Genomic DNA, 16,553 nt, shown 5'->3' with positions numbered 1-16,553 from the left:
GTGCCTTTCCCCCCTTCCTCATAGAAGTCTTGAAAGGGAGGCAGACCCCCTCTAAAATGCCATGTATATTAAAAACAGTGTTCAGTCTCTCTGGGGTGCTACTATTCCACCAAGCTTGTTCATTTTCAGAGACATTATTCTGAGCTGAACTGACAGGGGGCTGCTCATACCTGTAACCGTATATCCACACGATTCAGGGCTGCCCATTACTGACAATCATGATGCATTATGCAAGGGATTAAATTGTGTAGCTGGTCAAAATAGGTCTAACTTGAGTACTTCATGTGCAGCTGGATAGTCCCATCAGTGATAAAGCACTGTATTTTAATTCTTGATCACTGAATTGTGTATCTAAAATAAAAACATTAACTTGCAGAGTCTTGAATGAAGCTGTCTAATAGAGGCATTGGATTGGAGTAATTACCTGGGATGATGTGAAACACATGTTCTTGATATACAAATTTACCTTTATTTTAGTAGATTTTTGCATTTGAAGTCTGTTTGAACTTTTTTCATCTCCAAAAACAAAAGAATAAAATCACTCCTTCCTTTGTTAAACTGGACATGTGCGACCACTGGTGAGGCCTAACAAAAGGACAATGCTGTGTTTAAATGGGTCATAAGTCAGAGGGCTTAGGAAGCACTGATGCAGGACTAATCATTTCTACTGTTTGTCTGAAGAAGAAAAAAAAAGATGATCCTAAAAGCATTCTTGTCATTTCTGTTGCCAATGTCAAGCTAACAGGCCCTTGTGTGTGTGTGTGTGAGAGAGAGAGAGACAGATGCCAACAGCACCTTACAAGCTAAATCAATGAAAGGGCCAAAACCCAGTGAGAGCCACAGCACTATTAACTAAACAGGTCAGGGAGTCAATCGTCACCTAATTTTGAGGTTCCTGAGCCTCAGACCAAGATGGGACGTCAAGGTGCTCCACACACTTATCTGGGGAGTCCCTTTTCTGCAAGGGTAAGGCAAATGGCTGAGTCTTTGGTGGCATTCAACTTCTTGACCTTTGCGCCTTTAAGCGGCTTTGCTACTTCACCGCACTCTGATCAAAGTTAATAAGTGCTTCATATGTTAATGAAAATTGGTACTCCTCTTTGTGTTCCTACAGCTTTTTAATACCTATTATAGACTGAAACTTTTAATGGAGGTTTTAGGTCCCCCTGACAAGCCCATTTCAGAGAGTGACTACACAGATACAAGGCTAAGCTAAGACCAGAGAGTCACTGCTCAGTGGAGGAACCTTACACGGGAGACCTTATTCTCCGGGAAGCAGCAGAAGATAAAGGCCATGGGATGAGTGGCTGCTTTAAAACCCACGTTCAAGTCCGCACAGGGCTAATTACAGCACGCCATCACATTTGAGAGGGTTTAGTTAATCAAGGGGGGGCTCTCTTTTGCCTCCTATAGTCGAGGAATAACACACTTAAACCATTTAATGCCGGCAGGATTGCGTCCCGTTTAATTCAAGGCAGTTTCACATAAGTGGGGTAAATTTAAGCCACTCCGACATTAGTTTTAAACAGATCTAATTGAGGAAGGGATCATGGGAAAGTGGCTACACCTGATGATTGCACACAACTTGGCACTAGGAGAAAAGAAATTTGGATAGTACATCATTTGGGTCTTAGGAGGCAATGGGAGACTTAGCTACTGTAAGCTCAGATAGCAAAGTAATACAAAAAAAATCGGACTAGTAAGGCTCGTGTATGACAAGGAACAGATTAAAAGTGCTCAGGGAAAGTACTATTTGACATTATGGATTGGTATTTCGTGTTGTCTTTATTCATAAACAGGGAAAGGAGATTTGAGACCCGGCTCTTTAAACAAAGGGAATATCAAATGGCACTGACAAGGTTCTTTGAAAATTTTCAGAAGTTGTACTACTTTTTTTTTCTTGTTGTAACCACCAATACGCGCCATCTATTTCATAGCTACTGGGTTATTAGAAGTATATGCCTCGTACTTTGAAGTTTGAGTGGGGACACATTACGGAGGAGACAAAGGGTGAAGCGGCCGAGGCGTCTCTGGTAATTGCAATTTCTGAACAATTGCGCCGTTCAACTTTTCCCGGAGAACAAAAGGAAAACATTATTGATACGATTACCGGGGCATAGCCTACCTGAAACATGAAAGATTTATTTTTTTTCCTTCAATAATGTAATCCCACGAGGCACATCAGTTTAGAAGTGTGGAGAAATAATTCTAAACAAATTTCCCTTTGAAAGGAGGGCGAGGAGGCAGACATTCAAAGCATCGGTTCTTCATTAAAAAGTCAAATTTGTGGCATCCGAGCGTCAGTAAGAGCGGGGACACCTGGGGTAGCGAACGCCACGCAACCGGAGGCTAGGAAGAGGCGGCGGCGGTGGGGTTAGGGGTGGAGGTTCTGGGCTGGGTGGCGGTGGTTGGGGGGAGGCGGGACAGGTCTGTCATCTTCACACTGTAACCTGAAGCAGGCCACAAATTAGCTCCTGTGATGGCACGGTGTGACCGAAATGAAACAAACACACAAAGAAGCAGTCTAATTGAATTGGAGTTCAAAGAGGACTCGGGCGCATTTGGCGACGCTGAGGCGCTTTATAGTGTTGGACCTCCGAGCAGTAGCAGGTGCTGCTGAGTGTTCACAGAGCTTTAGCGCCGGCTCAAAGGGAAGCGCTACGCTCTCCAGTGCATTGGTGCACCGTAGCACACCTTCACAGCACTATCACAGAGGGAGAGCCAGTGTTGCTGGTGCCATCTCCATCTCAGATCAAACCACTGCTCTTGGGTGGATTGCTGGGGATCAAATATCAAAAATGGATAGTCTCAACTCCAGGCAGTGATGCGGGAGAAATTCTCAGACGGACACAAGTTCTGCCAGGTTTGATTTGAACATGTTGAGGAATTTTATTAGACACAATTGGCAGGAGTTTAACTTACTTTTTGATGCTCAGCACCGGGGCGGGCACAGCATATTGTCCCATATTAGGCGTTTAAAAAAAGAAAAGATGGCTGAACGCTGCATGAGGAAGCCCGCCTGTGAAGTTTCGGTTTTGGCCGAGTGCGGGACGCTCACCTTTGTTGCAGAAGTACTCCATGTCTTCGCAGCTCATGTTCTCAGTCTCAAACTCGGCGGTGAAGTTCTCCTCCACCGAAAACTCATCTTTGGCCAGGAGCTCATTCTCCTCGGAGACGCACTCCTCCTCCTCTTCCTCCAGGCCATCCTCCAGAGGACCTGAGGGAACAGGCACACATATGTACACAGAGACACACACACAGACACACAAGGGAGATGTTCAGCAATTTCATCACATCCTTCAGGCTTTCAAGAATCAAAATCTTGTCTCTCCTTGTTTCCGGTGTTGCAATAATACAAATTCAAAGCACTGCGCAACATTGCGTGGTCTATGCGCCGTATGCATACATGTTCAGAGATTCGTACAGGCTAAAGATAAAGCCACCCCAATAAACACTATTATTTTACCACCATGCTTCACATCAGTGTTTCCATTATTCCTACTGAAAAAAATCCCTTTGAGACTTTTTTTTTCCCAGAAAAACAAGCTGACATGCAGCCAAGGTGAGCGCTGATGTTAATCCCGCTACCTGCAAAACAAAACCTCACACAGATGGAGAGAGGGAAGGAGAGAAGGGGGGCAAGAAAAAAAAAGTTCCTTTCCAGACTTTTCACACAGGCATCAGCATGGGAGGAGGAAAGAAAATACTTTTATTAATTTGTTAGCCTTATCACAGGGTACAATGTTGATTTTCCATTTACATTCCATGCCTCCGGGTAATACACCAGTGCAATCTTAAAGGAGACACTTTTCCGTGTGATTAATTTTTTCCCCCCTCTGTGCAATATTATTTCTTTAAATCTAAATGATTTCAGAGGTTTTTTTTGCTTGTAGCTGTACATCTCTTTTGGTATTTGCATATTACCATTTTGCTTCAATCAAGGGTGTTGATGGAATTACTGTACTGCCACCTGAATTGTATTAGTTCTGAAAACATCTCACCCGGCATTTGAATGTTATTAAGATAATGCGCATCGCGCACACCTCTCTCCTTTTTCTGCCAAAACATGCCCGCAAAGTCCCCGCATGACATACCAAAAGCAAAAAAGACTGGGGGAGCCCTTCTGGTTTAAATTTAGTTTAATATTTGAGATGATGCACTCTGAGAAAAACCTGCATAAGCCCCATGAAAAACAAAACAAAAAACACTCCTTGCTCCTTCTCCAGTCGTGTTTAAAGTGAACAATCATGTCAAAAGTGCTGCTGTCACTGCCAGCTAGATGAGGATGCTGTCTCTGTTTCTGCCTCTCGTGCATCCACCTAGAGCTCAAACAGAGCGCACTTACATCCTCTCCACACCTTTCAGTCTGTTTGTTCTATTGTAGCGGGAGCGAGCCCCCTCAGCTTTAATAAAGCAATAATTTCACTTCAGAAAGTGGGGCTGGTGTGCCTCTCCTGTTTCTCTTTCTTCTTGCGACGAGTCTCATAAAAGACCCCCCTGATGTCCACAAACTGCTTGCTCTTTTCATTAGTCTTATAAATTACTCCTTTGTAGAAGCCAACATCTGCAGGAGCCCCGGACATGAAAAGAATTAGCACGCGGATCTCTAATAGACACTGCAGAGGCAGAGTGCCGCTTTTAAATTAGGATACAGTTTTATGATCTTATCTGATGCCTTCTGCTGATTCGCTGAGGAGTGAAGTGAGGCGTGAAGTGACTCGATGAGTCTACCATCACTTAAGATGATACTGAGAGATAAATATCGCCGTATCAAGGGGAGATTGTATGACTGGCGGTAAAAGCTCCTGCCAAGGCAATTGAAGACAGTGTGAAAGAAAGCGGGGAAATACATTTCTATACACACAGTGTGTACACATTCCATTACACAGCTGAATAAGAACTGTGTGTACAACTAAACGATTCTTCCTCTGTTGCTGGCAAATACAGCAGCGCCATTGCACCGCGGAAAATAGACCTACAGTGTTGTGTGATAATAAGGGTAAAGGGAGATTAAAGATAAACTTCATGGTCAATAAAACACAAAGATTAGGTAGATAAGATGAGATAGAATTGAGGTTTAATAGACTCAGAATAAGGGCATCTCACTTCCCCACTCCAACAGATAGTAACTAAATGGAGCATTTTCAAACTGATAGAGATACTGGAGGCCTTGCTGAATATGGAAAAATGAAATATTACACCCAGCCTGAGACATTAAAGGGGGTCCGATGGCTACTTCTTTTGGGACCGCGCAGATTGACCAAAGTTTGCTCGCATTCTCACATGTTTAGTTTATTATACAGTATTCATTGCATGGAGAGACCTGAAATTATTTCAGAGACAGCAATGATAAGAATAATGACTTTCTAAACGACCAGCAGCACACTCCTAACTCATTTTCTGATAGTGGCGTTCCTGCTATATTTAGTTGTGTACTGTTTAAAATCCTGTCACATTCGCTGTGTGACCCACGCTTGTTGGTGCATTTCTATAGGCTCTGCTGACGAACTGGGCCAGAGGAATGTCGGCTGCTTCGCCCTCTTATCGAGCCTCCTCTGGAGTTCAGATGGCCAATGACACCGCGGAGAAAGTGTCTGCGTTTCACTTTGCCGCAGAAAAACAACACAGCCGGCTTTAAGTGGTGCGCTCATTACGGCTGATCTAAGCCTGCTAGAGATGCATGTTAACTTTATAGTAACACGCGATCTTTACCCAATGACAAAATCATCTACCGGTTGACCTAATTGGCGAGGCAGCTTCATTTTAAAGAGTGATCAATCAGAAAATGTCACACAAAAAAAGCCAAAGCTAACAGATTCGCTCTCTCAGATGTCCCCGTTTTCTTCCTTTCTCTGTTTTATATCAATTTAAGTTGCACATTTGAGACAAAACATGTCATTTAAAGATATGAAGTCACAGGTTTATTCCTCTGTAAATATTTAACACGTGGCGACGGGTTACAGGAAGGCTTCCTAACAGGTTGAGAACCACTCGACTCAACAGTTAATTAGTTTATCATTAAAAATGATCGTTAAAATAATTAGCAGCTGAAGCCCTGCGCTAATTATCTGTAACCTGAAGTGTGGCAGCCTTTCAGAGCACACTTTCAAGTTTGCAGACAAAAGGCTTGGATCGCGAGATAATCGTAGCACAAACGCTGCTATCTGCTCACTTTTAACAGGATCTTTCAGGAGGCTGCACTCTGTCTCAACTTCCTCTCAATCAGGGTCAGTGTCCAGGTATCCCTGCACCCTCCACATCCGCCCTGACACATGCACACCCTCCAGCCTCGACTGTATCATCCGCATTCATCAAGACTCTTCTTCTGCCGAGAGAGACAGAAAGAAATCTCAGCTCTGTTCAAACAGTCATGCAGCAGGAGCAGCCAATGCTAATAGAGACATTGGTAGCTGAATGCAGGCTTGATCACAGTGGCTCTTTTGTTCATGGCATGGCCTCTGTCTGATAGGGATCGGCCATGCGGAGTGGAGCTCCGAAGAGGGATATGGTAATGCCCCCACTGAGTCTATAAAATGGGGTGATACTCTGAGACCATATGATGGACAGAGGATTAATGAGTCACAGAGGAAGAGGGGAACAGAGGAGTACGGACTGAGGTGGTGGAATGAGCATATCTTTTAGGAAAATATACTCTGTACTCAAGTCTGTGCCTCAGTGGACTAAAACAGAAAATAGGAAAGAAAAAACACACACACACACATGTGCCAACCTTGTTCCAAAGCTCACACTTAAAAAAAAGGAAGACGAAGAAAAAGAGGCGCTCTGAAGAAATATGTGTGTATGTGCAAAACTGTATGAGTGACTGCTAATTTCATGGCATGCTTTTTCAAGCATCCGCAATGTGGGGAGCTTGTGGCCGGGCTGTGATAGCGATACCTCACATTATCAGCAGGCTCCACAGTGTGATGTGTGGATCACAAACCCAGCCTCCTCTATAGCTCCCTAATTAGAGGTGAGGTAATTGAATCTGACAGAACAAAGCAGCAGATCTCTATAAGCATGGAAATCATTTTTGCTCCCACCTATACAGTTTTTCATCCAAAAGGTCCATTGAAAATGTGTCCAAGCTGGCCTGGGGATAAAACGTAGCACCTGAGACTAAACATGAATGCATAATGCAGCCCTAAAATCCAACAGGGCCACACAGCTCAACCTCTGCCAGCTCTGCTCCTCCTCGTGACTGGCCCTTTGTGCCAAAACTGATACTGGGCCTTCCTCACTTCCGGGTGAACACGCACACACACATGCAAACTTTTGCGTGGGAGGAAATACAGGAATACACTTTGCCAAGCAGGTTTAGATTCCTGTGATCCTAACCCTCCACAGCTGGAGAAAAAGGAAACGACAACCGTGTGCGAAAACATAAAAACACGACTGTGTCTCATCTTGAAGGATAGGTCGGGAAGGTTGAGAGAGAGAAAAGAGAAAGAGAAGGAGGAGGAGGTAGTGGAGAGAGGCAAGGGGAGACTGGGGGCCATCCTCTCTCCTCAGCTCTAATGACCTTTGGGAAGCAGAGGGCTCCCTCAGCCTTGGAGGAGACTTAGTGTATATGTTACAGGGCTCAAGCCACTAATTTAATCCTTGATCACTGTAATGAAATAGATACCATTTACGCAGCTCTTAATAGCTTCATATGCTACAGGAACCCTCAAAGGAATTTTTCATTTCAAGCATCTTTTTTTTTTGTACTGCACAAATGTTACTAAAAAAAACCAACCGCTTCCTTCTTTTTCTCCAAGTTGTACACTCTGTGATCAAACTAAATGTGGAGCTAATGCTGTAACACAAGTCAAAAAGTAAATTAGCATTTGCATATTGTCTGTGAATGGCTGCTTGTGTGTAAATGCGTGTGTGTGTGTGTGCTGGGAGGAGCGTGGAACAGCTTCAGTGGAGACTGATGTGTTCTCAGAGCCGCAGTCTGTGACCAAGAATAAGCAATGCTATTGTTTAACTTGATTTTCCGGTTGCTAAGCAGTGTAATTCTCGTGATTAGAAATGGCTGCCTTCCTAAATTCGGGCACTTACAATCAACAGTCAACAAACTGCTCGAAAACGCAGCACCAAAAAAAAACAACAACAAAAAAAAAAAAGGATATTGTGTGGTGAAAAGGGGAGGGAGGGAGGCTGGGTTTGTTGTAAAGTGGAGGTGGAGGGGGGTGAATGTATTCACATCCTCGTATGACACACACACAGAGGAAGAGCACACACACTCGTCTGCGAGGCTGCAGCTAAAGATGACAAGGCATCTAAATGTGATCTGATGACATCATGTGTTTAGATGGCCCACCGAGTTTACATTACTGTACATTTAAGCTTCGTGCAGCAACACTAAGGCACAGCCGCTGGCTAGGAAAGTATCACCGTCCACAGATTTCTCATGACATCCTGTGAAATCCACATATAAAAAATTCTAATAAATAATAATAACAATAAAAAAGAAGGGGTGAGTGTGTATTTTTTTTTTCTCAAATACTGTTAACATAATTCCAGTCGAGTATCTTATTCCAATCAGACACAGCTTTGGATCCCCGGCATGTTTGCGGAGTTTCTAAGTTCTGTGTTGTTGCGCCCAGTGTTTCTGTCTGGACCGTTGAAGGGGAATAACACGCTCTTACTTCTTTATCCAATGAATTTGAATTGGAATGGCATGAAAACATGCTGGCATTTGACTATGCCATTAAAATGCTGGAGGCACCTCTGAGCGTGCCCGAGGGCTTCAGCAGATGCCAGCCAGTTTCTCTGTGGAGTTAGCTGGGTCCTGCTACACTCTACTGACTTTACTTGCCTCTCTAGAGCTTACAGAGGGACGCGCACATGTCCAAGTGGACACTGGTACAACGTTTGGTCCATAAAAGTCACTGAGCTTGTCTTCCAAGTAATATGGGCTTAGTTAATGCCTCTTTTTGCAGGGTAACATTTGCTTTGTAGGTGCAACGAAGGGATTAAAATGCTGTTAAAGTGGCCAGTGTGCTGGATTTAAGTCCTTCCTGTTACACACTTGCTTCCCTCTCTGGCTGAGTGATTTATTAGTGTCATTCTGTTACTTATAAGGAAATAAAAGTTAACCATGTGCCTGTACACTGCATGTGACAGCTGAAACAAAGCAGGTAAAATATGTGTGGTCTTAATTACTGGTTTATAAGCGAGCTTTTCACTAGAACGTTCACTTTTAATGAAGCCATTGAGTGAGGCTCCTCCAGGGAGCTATCATGGTTAAGTGGGGGCATCCATCTTCAGCCATTGGCTCGTCTGCAGACGAGTGGAGGCTCTGTCTACAGCACGCTCACCTCATATTGGCTCACTTTATCTCCACTAAGTAAAGTCTGTTGGAAGGTGCTAACAGTGGCGAGAAAAAGACTTTTGTCGAGCAGCTCTGATGAGACTCGGGGAGTTTTCATTCTGCAGAGGCACCGGGCACTTGACTGTCTGTTAAGTGCTTAATAAGATGCCTTCGTTTGACGTGGAAAGCATCATATTCATCACATTCAGTGGCCTGCAAGCCCGTGGGGGCTAAAATACTGTAGCGATATTTTAAAATGCTAAAACTGCCTCCGCAACAATTAGCTTTCAGTCGAGCATCGTTTCAAAGAATTTAATGGGGCGCCTTCAGAAAAAGAAAAATGATTACGGTATCAAAAAAGTGTAGATAAAACAATATTTTCTCATCAAGGAATTTCTATGAAATGGATATATCTAAGATGTCAATTTCATTCCAGTGCTATGAAGCATGGGGGGGGGGGGGGGGGGGGGGGGGGGGGGGGGTTTCTTTTGCAATAAATTCTTCATTAATTCAATTCTAATTTGCCTCTGGTTCCTATTTCTACTATTGATAGTTCCACTTCTTAATACCTCGGATAAGGGGGGTAGAAAATCATTCCAATAACTCAGTGGAGGCTGTGAGCAGCAGATAGGATCTAAATATTACCAATGCCAAAAGAAGTGTGAAGTCTGATGAACATTTCAAAAGAACAATTCTTTATGGATCAGCTAAATCTTTTCCACTTTTTAATTAAAAGTAAAGAAAATAGAAGTTAATTATCCTGTAAAGATTAGCTGGTGGGCATCTTTCTGTAAATTAGTTCTAATTAAAAGGAAATTGTCAAATGACATTCAAAGCACTGTCCTTTAAAACACAGACCGAGATGGGCTTTTTCTCCCCCTCCTCCTCCTTCTCCTCCTCCCCTTCCTCCCCCACTCTGCCTCCCTCCTAATTCTTGATCTGGCCATGTGAAGCTTCTTGCTGGAAGATTAGGATTCTGCCAGTGCTTCAGACAGCACACACACACACACACACAAAGACACACACACATACTTTGTGCTCCCTGGATAGCAGGCCTCTAGCACACTGTGAAATACTACTGCATCAATGAGGAGCTAGGTTGCTGGAGATAAATACTCCTCATTGATAAATGATTGCACTGATTAGCTTGCTTGGAATCAAGCGTAAACTCTTACACTGTATCGGGCTGATATTGGGTTCTAGTGAATTATGAGGCGCTAGCCAGTGTAAAAATGGCCAATTTACAGATTTATAGTGATGCAGAAGTTTCCCATATTACCATCAGAGGGATCAAGACATGAACAGCCTTTTATATCCAATAGAATACCAGAAAATTGTGAGAAAAAAGCCTCGACAACAAGTTTCCCATGTACAAAGTGCTATCCAAAACATTTTTATTTACTATAATATAAAGTCTCCAAATCTTCCAACTGTAAAAATATTGAATGTTTTCATTTTTCAAAACAGTTACATTCCTTCTCTGATCTAGATCACTAGCATCACTATCAGAGCCCCATCTTCCATGTTTCCTCCCTGCCACTGACATAAAAGTGCGCAAACATGTGCACAGAAACAGCACTTAACCAAACCTCCGCTATCATCGCTTCACAAATAAATGATAAATCAATCTCCTGGGGTGCATATGTGTGTATGTGCGCGTGTACTGTAGCTTTCATCTGATTTCATGTGGATTTCATCATTCATTGTCTGGGCTCGGCTGTTGCTCCTCATGCGCTCGCTGCATTGTATCAAACCGGGGGGGATTCCAGCATACAGTCCGACAGCAAAGAGGGAGGAAAACAGCGCTGAAGCCCCTCCATCTGCTCCGGCTAATGATGATGCTCTCCTTGGCCTGGAGCAGAACTGTGTGAGGGAGATTTACACCCATAATACCCCCGAGGGCTCTGGAGCCGCCACCGCACTCCAAAACACCGTCACTCCATCACTTTCTATATGATAGCTGGCAGAGCAGGTAACAATGGACCAGCAACAATGTCTTTTTGTATTACTGACAAGTGCCTTATTTGGTTGACATAACCTGCCTCTGTGTCTGCGAAGTGGCACTGAGCACACAGGAAAATGGATGACAGCTACACCATTGAGACATTGTGCACTTGCAACAATCACACCACACTATGTTTCTTACAAAAAAAGAAGAACGTAGCAGCGTGTGTGATATGAGGCAGGCAAGACCAGCGCTGACTGAGGGAGCGGTGGCTGTCTTTACGAAACTCTAATTGGAGAGATGGCAGTAAGGGAAATCAGGCATCACAGTGAGGTAAACTGAACAGAGCTGCCTTTTTCCATTTACTCTATTATAAAGGTTTATAAGTTGTAATTGCCCTTCAATTTGGGAGCTTCAGACCCACTATAAACCCCTGTGTGGGCCTAGCCCTGACATCTATCTCCTAAAACAAGTGAGTTAAATGGTGAGAGGCAGAAAGAACGACTACGTGCGAGTGTGTGTTTGTCAGACTGAGAGAGAGAGGGAGAAGTGGAGCGCTCCACTCCTCAGGGATTGTGTTCACACACAGTAAATGGAAGTGGCACAGCTCTGACCTTTGAGCCGCAGCGTACGAGCAAAGTGAAGGCGCTGTCAAAATATTGCTTCAGAAATGACAATCCACCTCGCCAGTCCCGAGCCTTGACATGGCAGGCAAGTGGAGAGGCGTAACCTGCTGATCCCAACATTACAAATGAGGGGATTATCATGACAACAAACCTCAGCTCGACACACTGCATACCCTAAAGATATTCTAGCGTTGCCCCTTATTATCAGCAAAGTCCCACACAGATAGCCAGAGATGACACTCGGGGCAGGCACCCAAAAAAATCGTCACGTGTCAGGATCCCCCCCTCCCCTAAATAAAATTTCAAATCGGGCTTTTGCAAAATGACTTCCTCCCATCGGCATCAGCTTGGCTGCCTCGATATTAAACTTCGACTTTCCTAACTTTGGAATTTGGCAGGGGAGCGAGTTCTTTGCATCTTCATTTACACCAGTGTAATACTCGAGTCCACGGAGAATAACTCAATCGTAAAGAATAGCAAAATATCACAAGCAAATTACGAGTGCTCTGAGAGGAAGCTTGGGAGGAACAAAGACAGGCAGCCATAATTATATCTTGGCGTGTATAGCATGTCAATGGGCCACCTTTCGTTCTGGAGGCCATTCCCCTGGGCCCCTCAGGCATCAAAATGATGTCCAAATTATTTTGTGCTCTATTGCAGGATCGCGTGATTATCATATTTACTGCCGGTGCATTATGACAACATCGATGTTTACACCTGTCTCCGTGAGAAGGCAAGGTTTACACTCTGTAATTTAGCAAATGTACAGTATGCATATGAGCTTGTTGGCAGGGATTTAAATTAGGTCAGAAATGGAATACATCAATAGCAACCCATATGTGCATCTTTCTTTTTCTTTTTCCCCCCCTCGTCCCTCCCCTCCCCAGCCTTCTTTGCTCAGAAGCTTGGCGATGAAGCAGCTTGACGACTGCAGAAGTGTGATATGTGCAAATCACATTTGCAGATGAGCTTGAAACTCCCTTTTAATATTCAGATATCAGACATTCTGCACTGAGAAGCCCGCTAAGACGCGATTCGGGGGAGAAAAGCGAGATCCGCGTCATTAAGGGAATCGTTAGAGGCTCGGTTTACGTTTTACATATTTCACAAAAATGTACAACCAAGTAAAAACATCGCCAGTTATCTGCGATAACAATGCAAATTTTTGTCAGAGAGCACATGAAGATTCTGTCAAAATCCAAAGTCGCTCAGGTCTTTCTTTTCTTTTTTTCTCCCCCCCCCCCACCCTTCCTCTCTGGCTTAACACCCCTCAGCTTATTGGCGCTTTGATTTCTTTCATATTTTTTTTCCCCGAGAAGTCACACAGGCTGGTGGAGTCAAAGACGGTGAAAGGTATGTTTGCCACGAGGCAAGGGAACACGTGTCCCCACAGCCTGCCAATAGCTCATCAAACACACAGGCCCGTGGATGGATGCGAGCCCGGCTGGCGTTTAGGACGTCTGAACAGCATCAGCTCTGCCATACAAACCAACCGCCGACTCCTGTTTGCTCGCTTCAGTCAGACCCTCTGAAGAGCAGCCTCGTTCCCTGACCGCTCCCTCTACGCAATCGCACGGCGGCGACAACAACGCCACAGCAAGGCTGCGTTTCTTCTCTCCTACCTGCTCCTTTGTGGCATACTGTAGTGCCCTCGACGGCAATTTCGCTACTTTGCACATCCTCAACTTTTTCCCAACCGGATGACAGAACGTAGCCCCTGCAATTCCGCCCCCTCCCCACCCTCTTACCTCCTTCATTTCCCCATGTCTTTAGCCCTGCGCCAAATTTGTCTCTGTGCCATTTTAATTACAGCCAAGGCAATCTTTATGGTGGTATTCTGCGAGAACACCAATCTGCAAAAAAGGTGATAAGTAGAACCGCCACCCAGCTTTGGTATCAGTAATAAACAGACACTTAATTGAATAATTTGACCTAAGAGGCTGATCCTGGGAAATAGCATGTTGGAGAAATTATTTTGAATATTGAAGACAAGTTCAGTGTTTTGCATGACGCCTGCAGTGGGGAGGTTGGAGGGAGGGTGGGGGGGGGGGGGGGGGGGGGGGGGGGGGCACAGTGGTTTTGGCCGGATGCCCGCACAACTCACCAATGTGGGACATGGTAAGTCTTTGTGGAACAGATAAGTGAGCCTTTGGTATCCTGGAAGCACTCAGATGTGTGTGTGTGTGTGTTTTGGAAATAGCGGTGGTGGTGTTGGTGGGGGTGACACGTGTATGCACGAGCCCCGTGTGCAGGCGTGTGCGTGCATGTGTCCGATATGTATGAGACAGTTTTGGGGTAGGGGGAGGAGGTGGGGGTGAGGAGTGTGAAGTGTGCCCACTCGAGGTCTGTCTCTAGCTAGCAGCCACATGGGCACATCCTCTGTGCCCCCACCCCCCAACCCAAACCTTCCCCACACACACGCGCGCGCGCACACACACAAAAACACACACAGAGCAGCTTTCCGCAGAGCCTTAGAGACAATGACTCGCGGCACCTTCCTGTTTAAGGATAGCTGTCAGAGGATGATGGCTCCGATTCAACACTGCAGCAGGTTTGCACTGAGCTCCCTGATAAAACGAAAAAAGCAAAAGCCTCCACTCTCCTCTCTCTCCTGCTCTCTTTCTGTCTCTCCCCCCTCTCCATCCGTGTGTGTCTCTCTCTCTCTCCATCACTCTCCCTCTCCCTCCACAGTTCAGCACTGATTTGACTGCTAGCATAATTTTGCAGAGGAGACTATTTGCAGATGCAGCAGAGTTATCAATCCGAACAGACACACAATCCGGGTCCAATGTCACTTCTCCTCATTATGTTAATGGTTAATACATGCAAATGAAAACATTCCGGCAATTTGATTTCTTTGAAGATAGTTTGCATATTGTCTTAGCCATAATGATGGTACACTTTCTCCCCAGCTTCGATTTATGCAAGGCTAGTTAGTTCATTTTTATCAGCTCTGAGTTCATTTCTAGGGCTACTGGAATGTGTTTTCCCCTTCCCCTCACTATTTAACTAATTAGGATTCAGGTACCATAAGCAGATTTTTCACGCTATTGGTGTTTTTCTTAATTAAGAAACAAATGAATTCTCCCCAGCAAAATAGATGGAACAACGGGATAGGGTGCCAGGGGCCAGATGCGGCGCTTCTTAATTAGAAGTCACTCCATTGTCTGAGGTTTTTTAATGAAGCCCCAATCTAAATGGATATCAAAAAAGCTTCTAGTGGAGAGAAAACACACACACACACACACACACACACACCGGCCATTTAAAATAATAAGGAAATAAAGATAATGAAAGACAAAAGATATGTACTGGCAGCCCCGGCTCACACCTCCAGTTCAGTGCATGCAGTGCTCTCGTCACCTCTGGATGAGCCCTATTAAAACGGCTCGATCCCTTGTCGGCCTCTGCCTGCCTCGCAGCCATGTCTAATGTTCTGCCAAGCCAACAGTGAAACAGTCTCGTTTCAACTTCTCATCAAAGGTGGAAGTTTCATTACCCCGTGGATGGTTATCAACTAACTATTTCTGAAAACTGTTGCAGCTGTCAACTTCCTGTCTTGGCTTGAAAAGCAGCAGCAGCCAGTGGAATCCATGTTTATCACATCAGTGTCATTCATGATAGGCTGATGCTCGGCGCAGGCAGGGCCCACGCAACATTTCCAATTAGCTGGAACAAATTGTCACCTGAACACAACGTGTAGGGCGGAAATGGCGGCACACAATTAGATTTGAGCACCTAAGATTTAAAAGCAGTGCAGGTGGAACAAAGGGAAAAAGTTTCTATTTTCAAGTTAATCCCCAGCAGGATGGGTTTTCTTTAATTTCTTGCGATGCCCCATCGTTTCTGTAAGCTTTGGTGATACCGCTGCACTGGTGACTGAAGGCGATAACATCGGGCTGTTTTTGACTGAAATAAACCCCGTAGCATGCCCATATGTGCTGCCAACCCCATCAGTTCTTCTTCAGACGGCATGGCTTAGGAGCTCCCAGAGGATGGGCCAGTGCCCACTGATATGGTCCCAGCAACCGTCTTGTCCGGGCCAAGTATCCGCGCGCCCAGGGGCTGTGCCATCAATGCCATGACTTGTGCCAGACTGGATCCCACCCAGCAATCCATTTCAAAGGCTTTTTTTTATGGATCAGGTATGCAGTGTGATTTTCCTTTCCCTTTGTAATGCGCCGTGTCAAAGGCGAGCTAGGCTGACTTTAAAGTCATATACTAGTTTTTTTTCCGCCTTTCATTTGGGAAGGAGACATAATTGATTTCTGACTTTCCAAATGTCAAGTTGGAAGAGATTAGAAGAAAAAAAAGAGCAAAGTCCGAAAATCAATCTGCAATATGGTCACGTTGATTTGGAAGGTATTTGCTGTTTAGTGCTTTTATTTACAGTAGAACTTTAAATCAGTGGCGAGCAAACACTTGGAAATCGACATCATCTAAATAATTCCCAGGGGAATTCGACATTCACGAAGGCAAACCTTATTGAGAAGTAAATGAAAACATCATCGCTTCATCGTGCAGAATACAATTTACTGATTGATTTCTCTGGGTTTACAGCGCTGAAAACAGATTATTTCTTTAAAGAAGCAACTTTTCTAATAAAGAAAAGTCACTTTAAAAAAAACCCCACCTCTGTTTATCCACAAATTACCATAATCCTCTGGATGCTCACTCGTGT

General features: G+C 44.6%; 1 protein-coding gene across 2 annotated transcripts in view; it reads right to left on the bottom strand.

The window, feature by feature from the left end:
• Positions 1-16,553, bottom strand: part of zfpm2a (zinc finger protein, FOG family member 2a) — a 120,883-nt gene that overhangs the window by 86,356 nt on the left and 17,974 nt on the right. For both annotated transcript variants that reach the window (XM_063487774.1, XM_063487775.1), the window contains exon 2: positions 3,059-3,217. In XM_063487774.1, coding sequence (XP_063343844.1) covers positions 3,059-3,217 — 159 coding nt within the window. The remainder of the gene's footprint in view (positions 1-3,058; positions 3,218-16,553) is intronic.

Source organism: Pelmatolapia mariae, linkage group LG10_11 (assembly GCF_036321145.2).
Source record: "Pelmatolapia mariae isolate MD_Pm_ZW linkage group LG10_11, Pm_UMD_F_2, whole genome shotgun sequence".
In the NCBI taxonomy this organism is placed as follows: Eukaryota; Metazoa; Chordata; class Actinopteri; order Cichliformes; family Cichlidae; genus Pelmatolapia; species Pelmatolapia mariae.
Note: the sequence above shows the minus strand (reverse complement) of the source record. Positions and strands in the feature narration are given on the sequence as shown.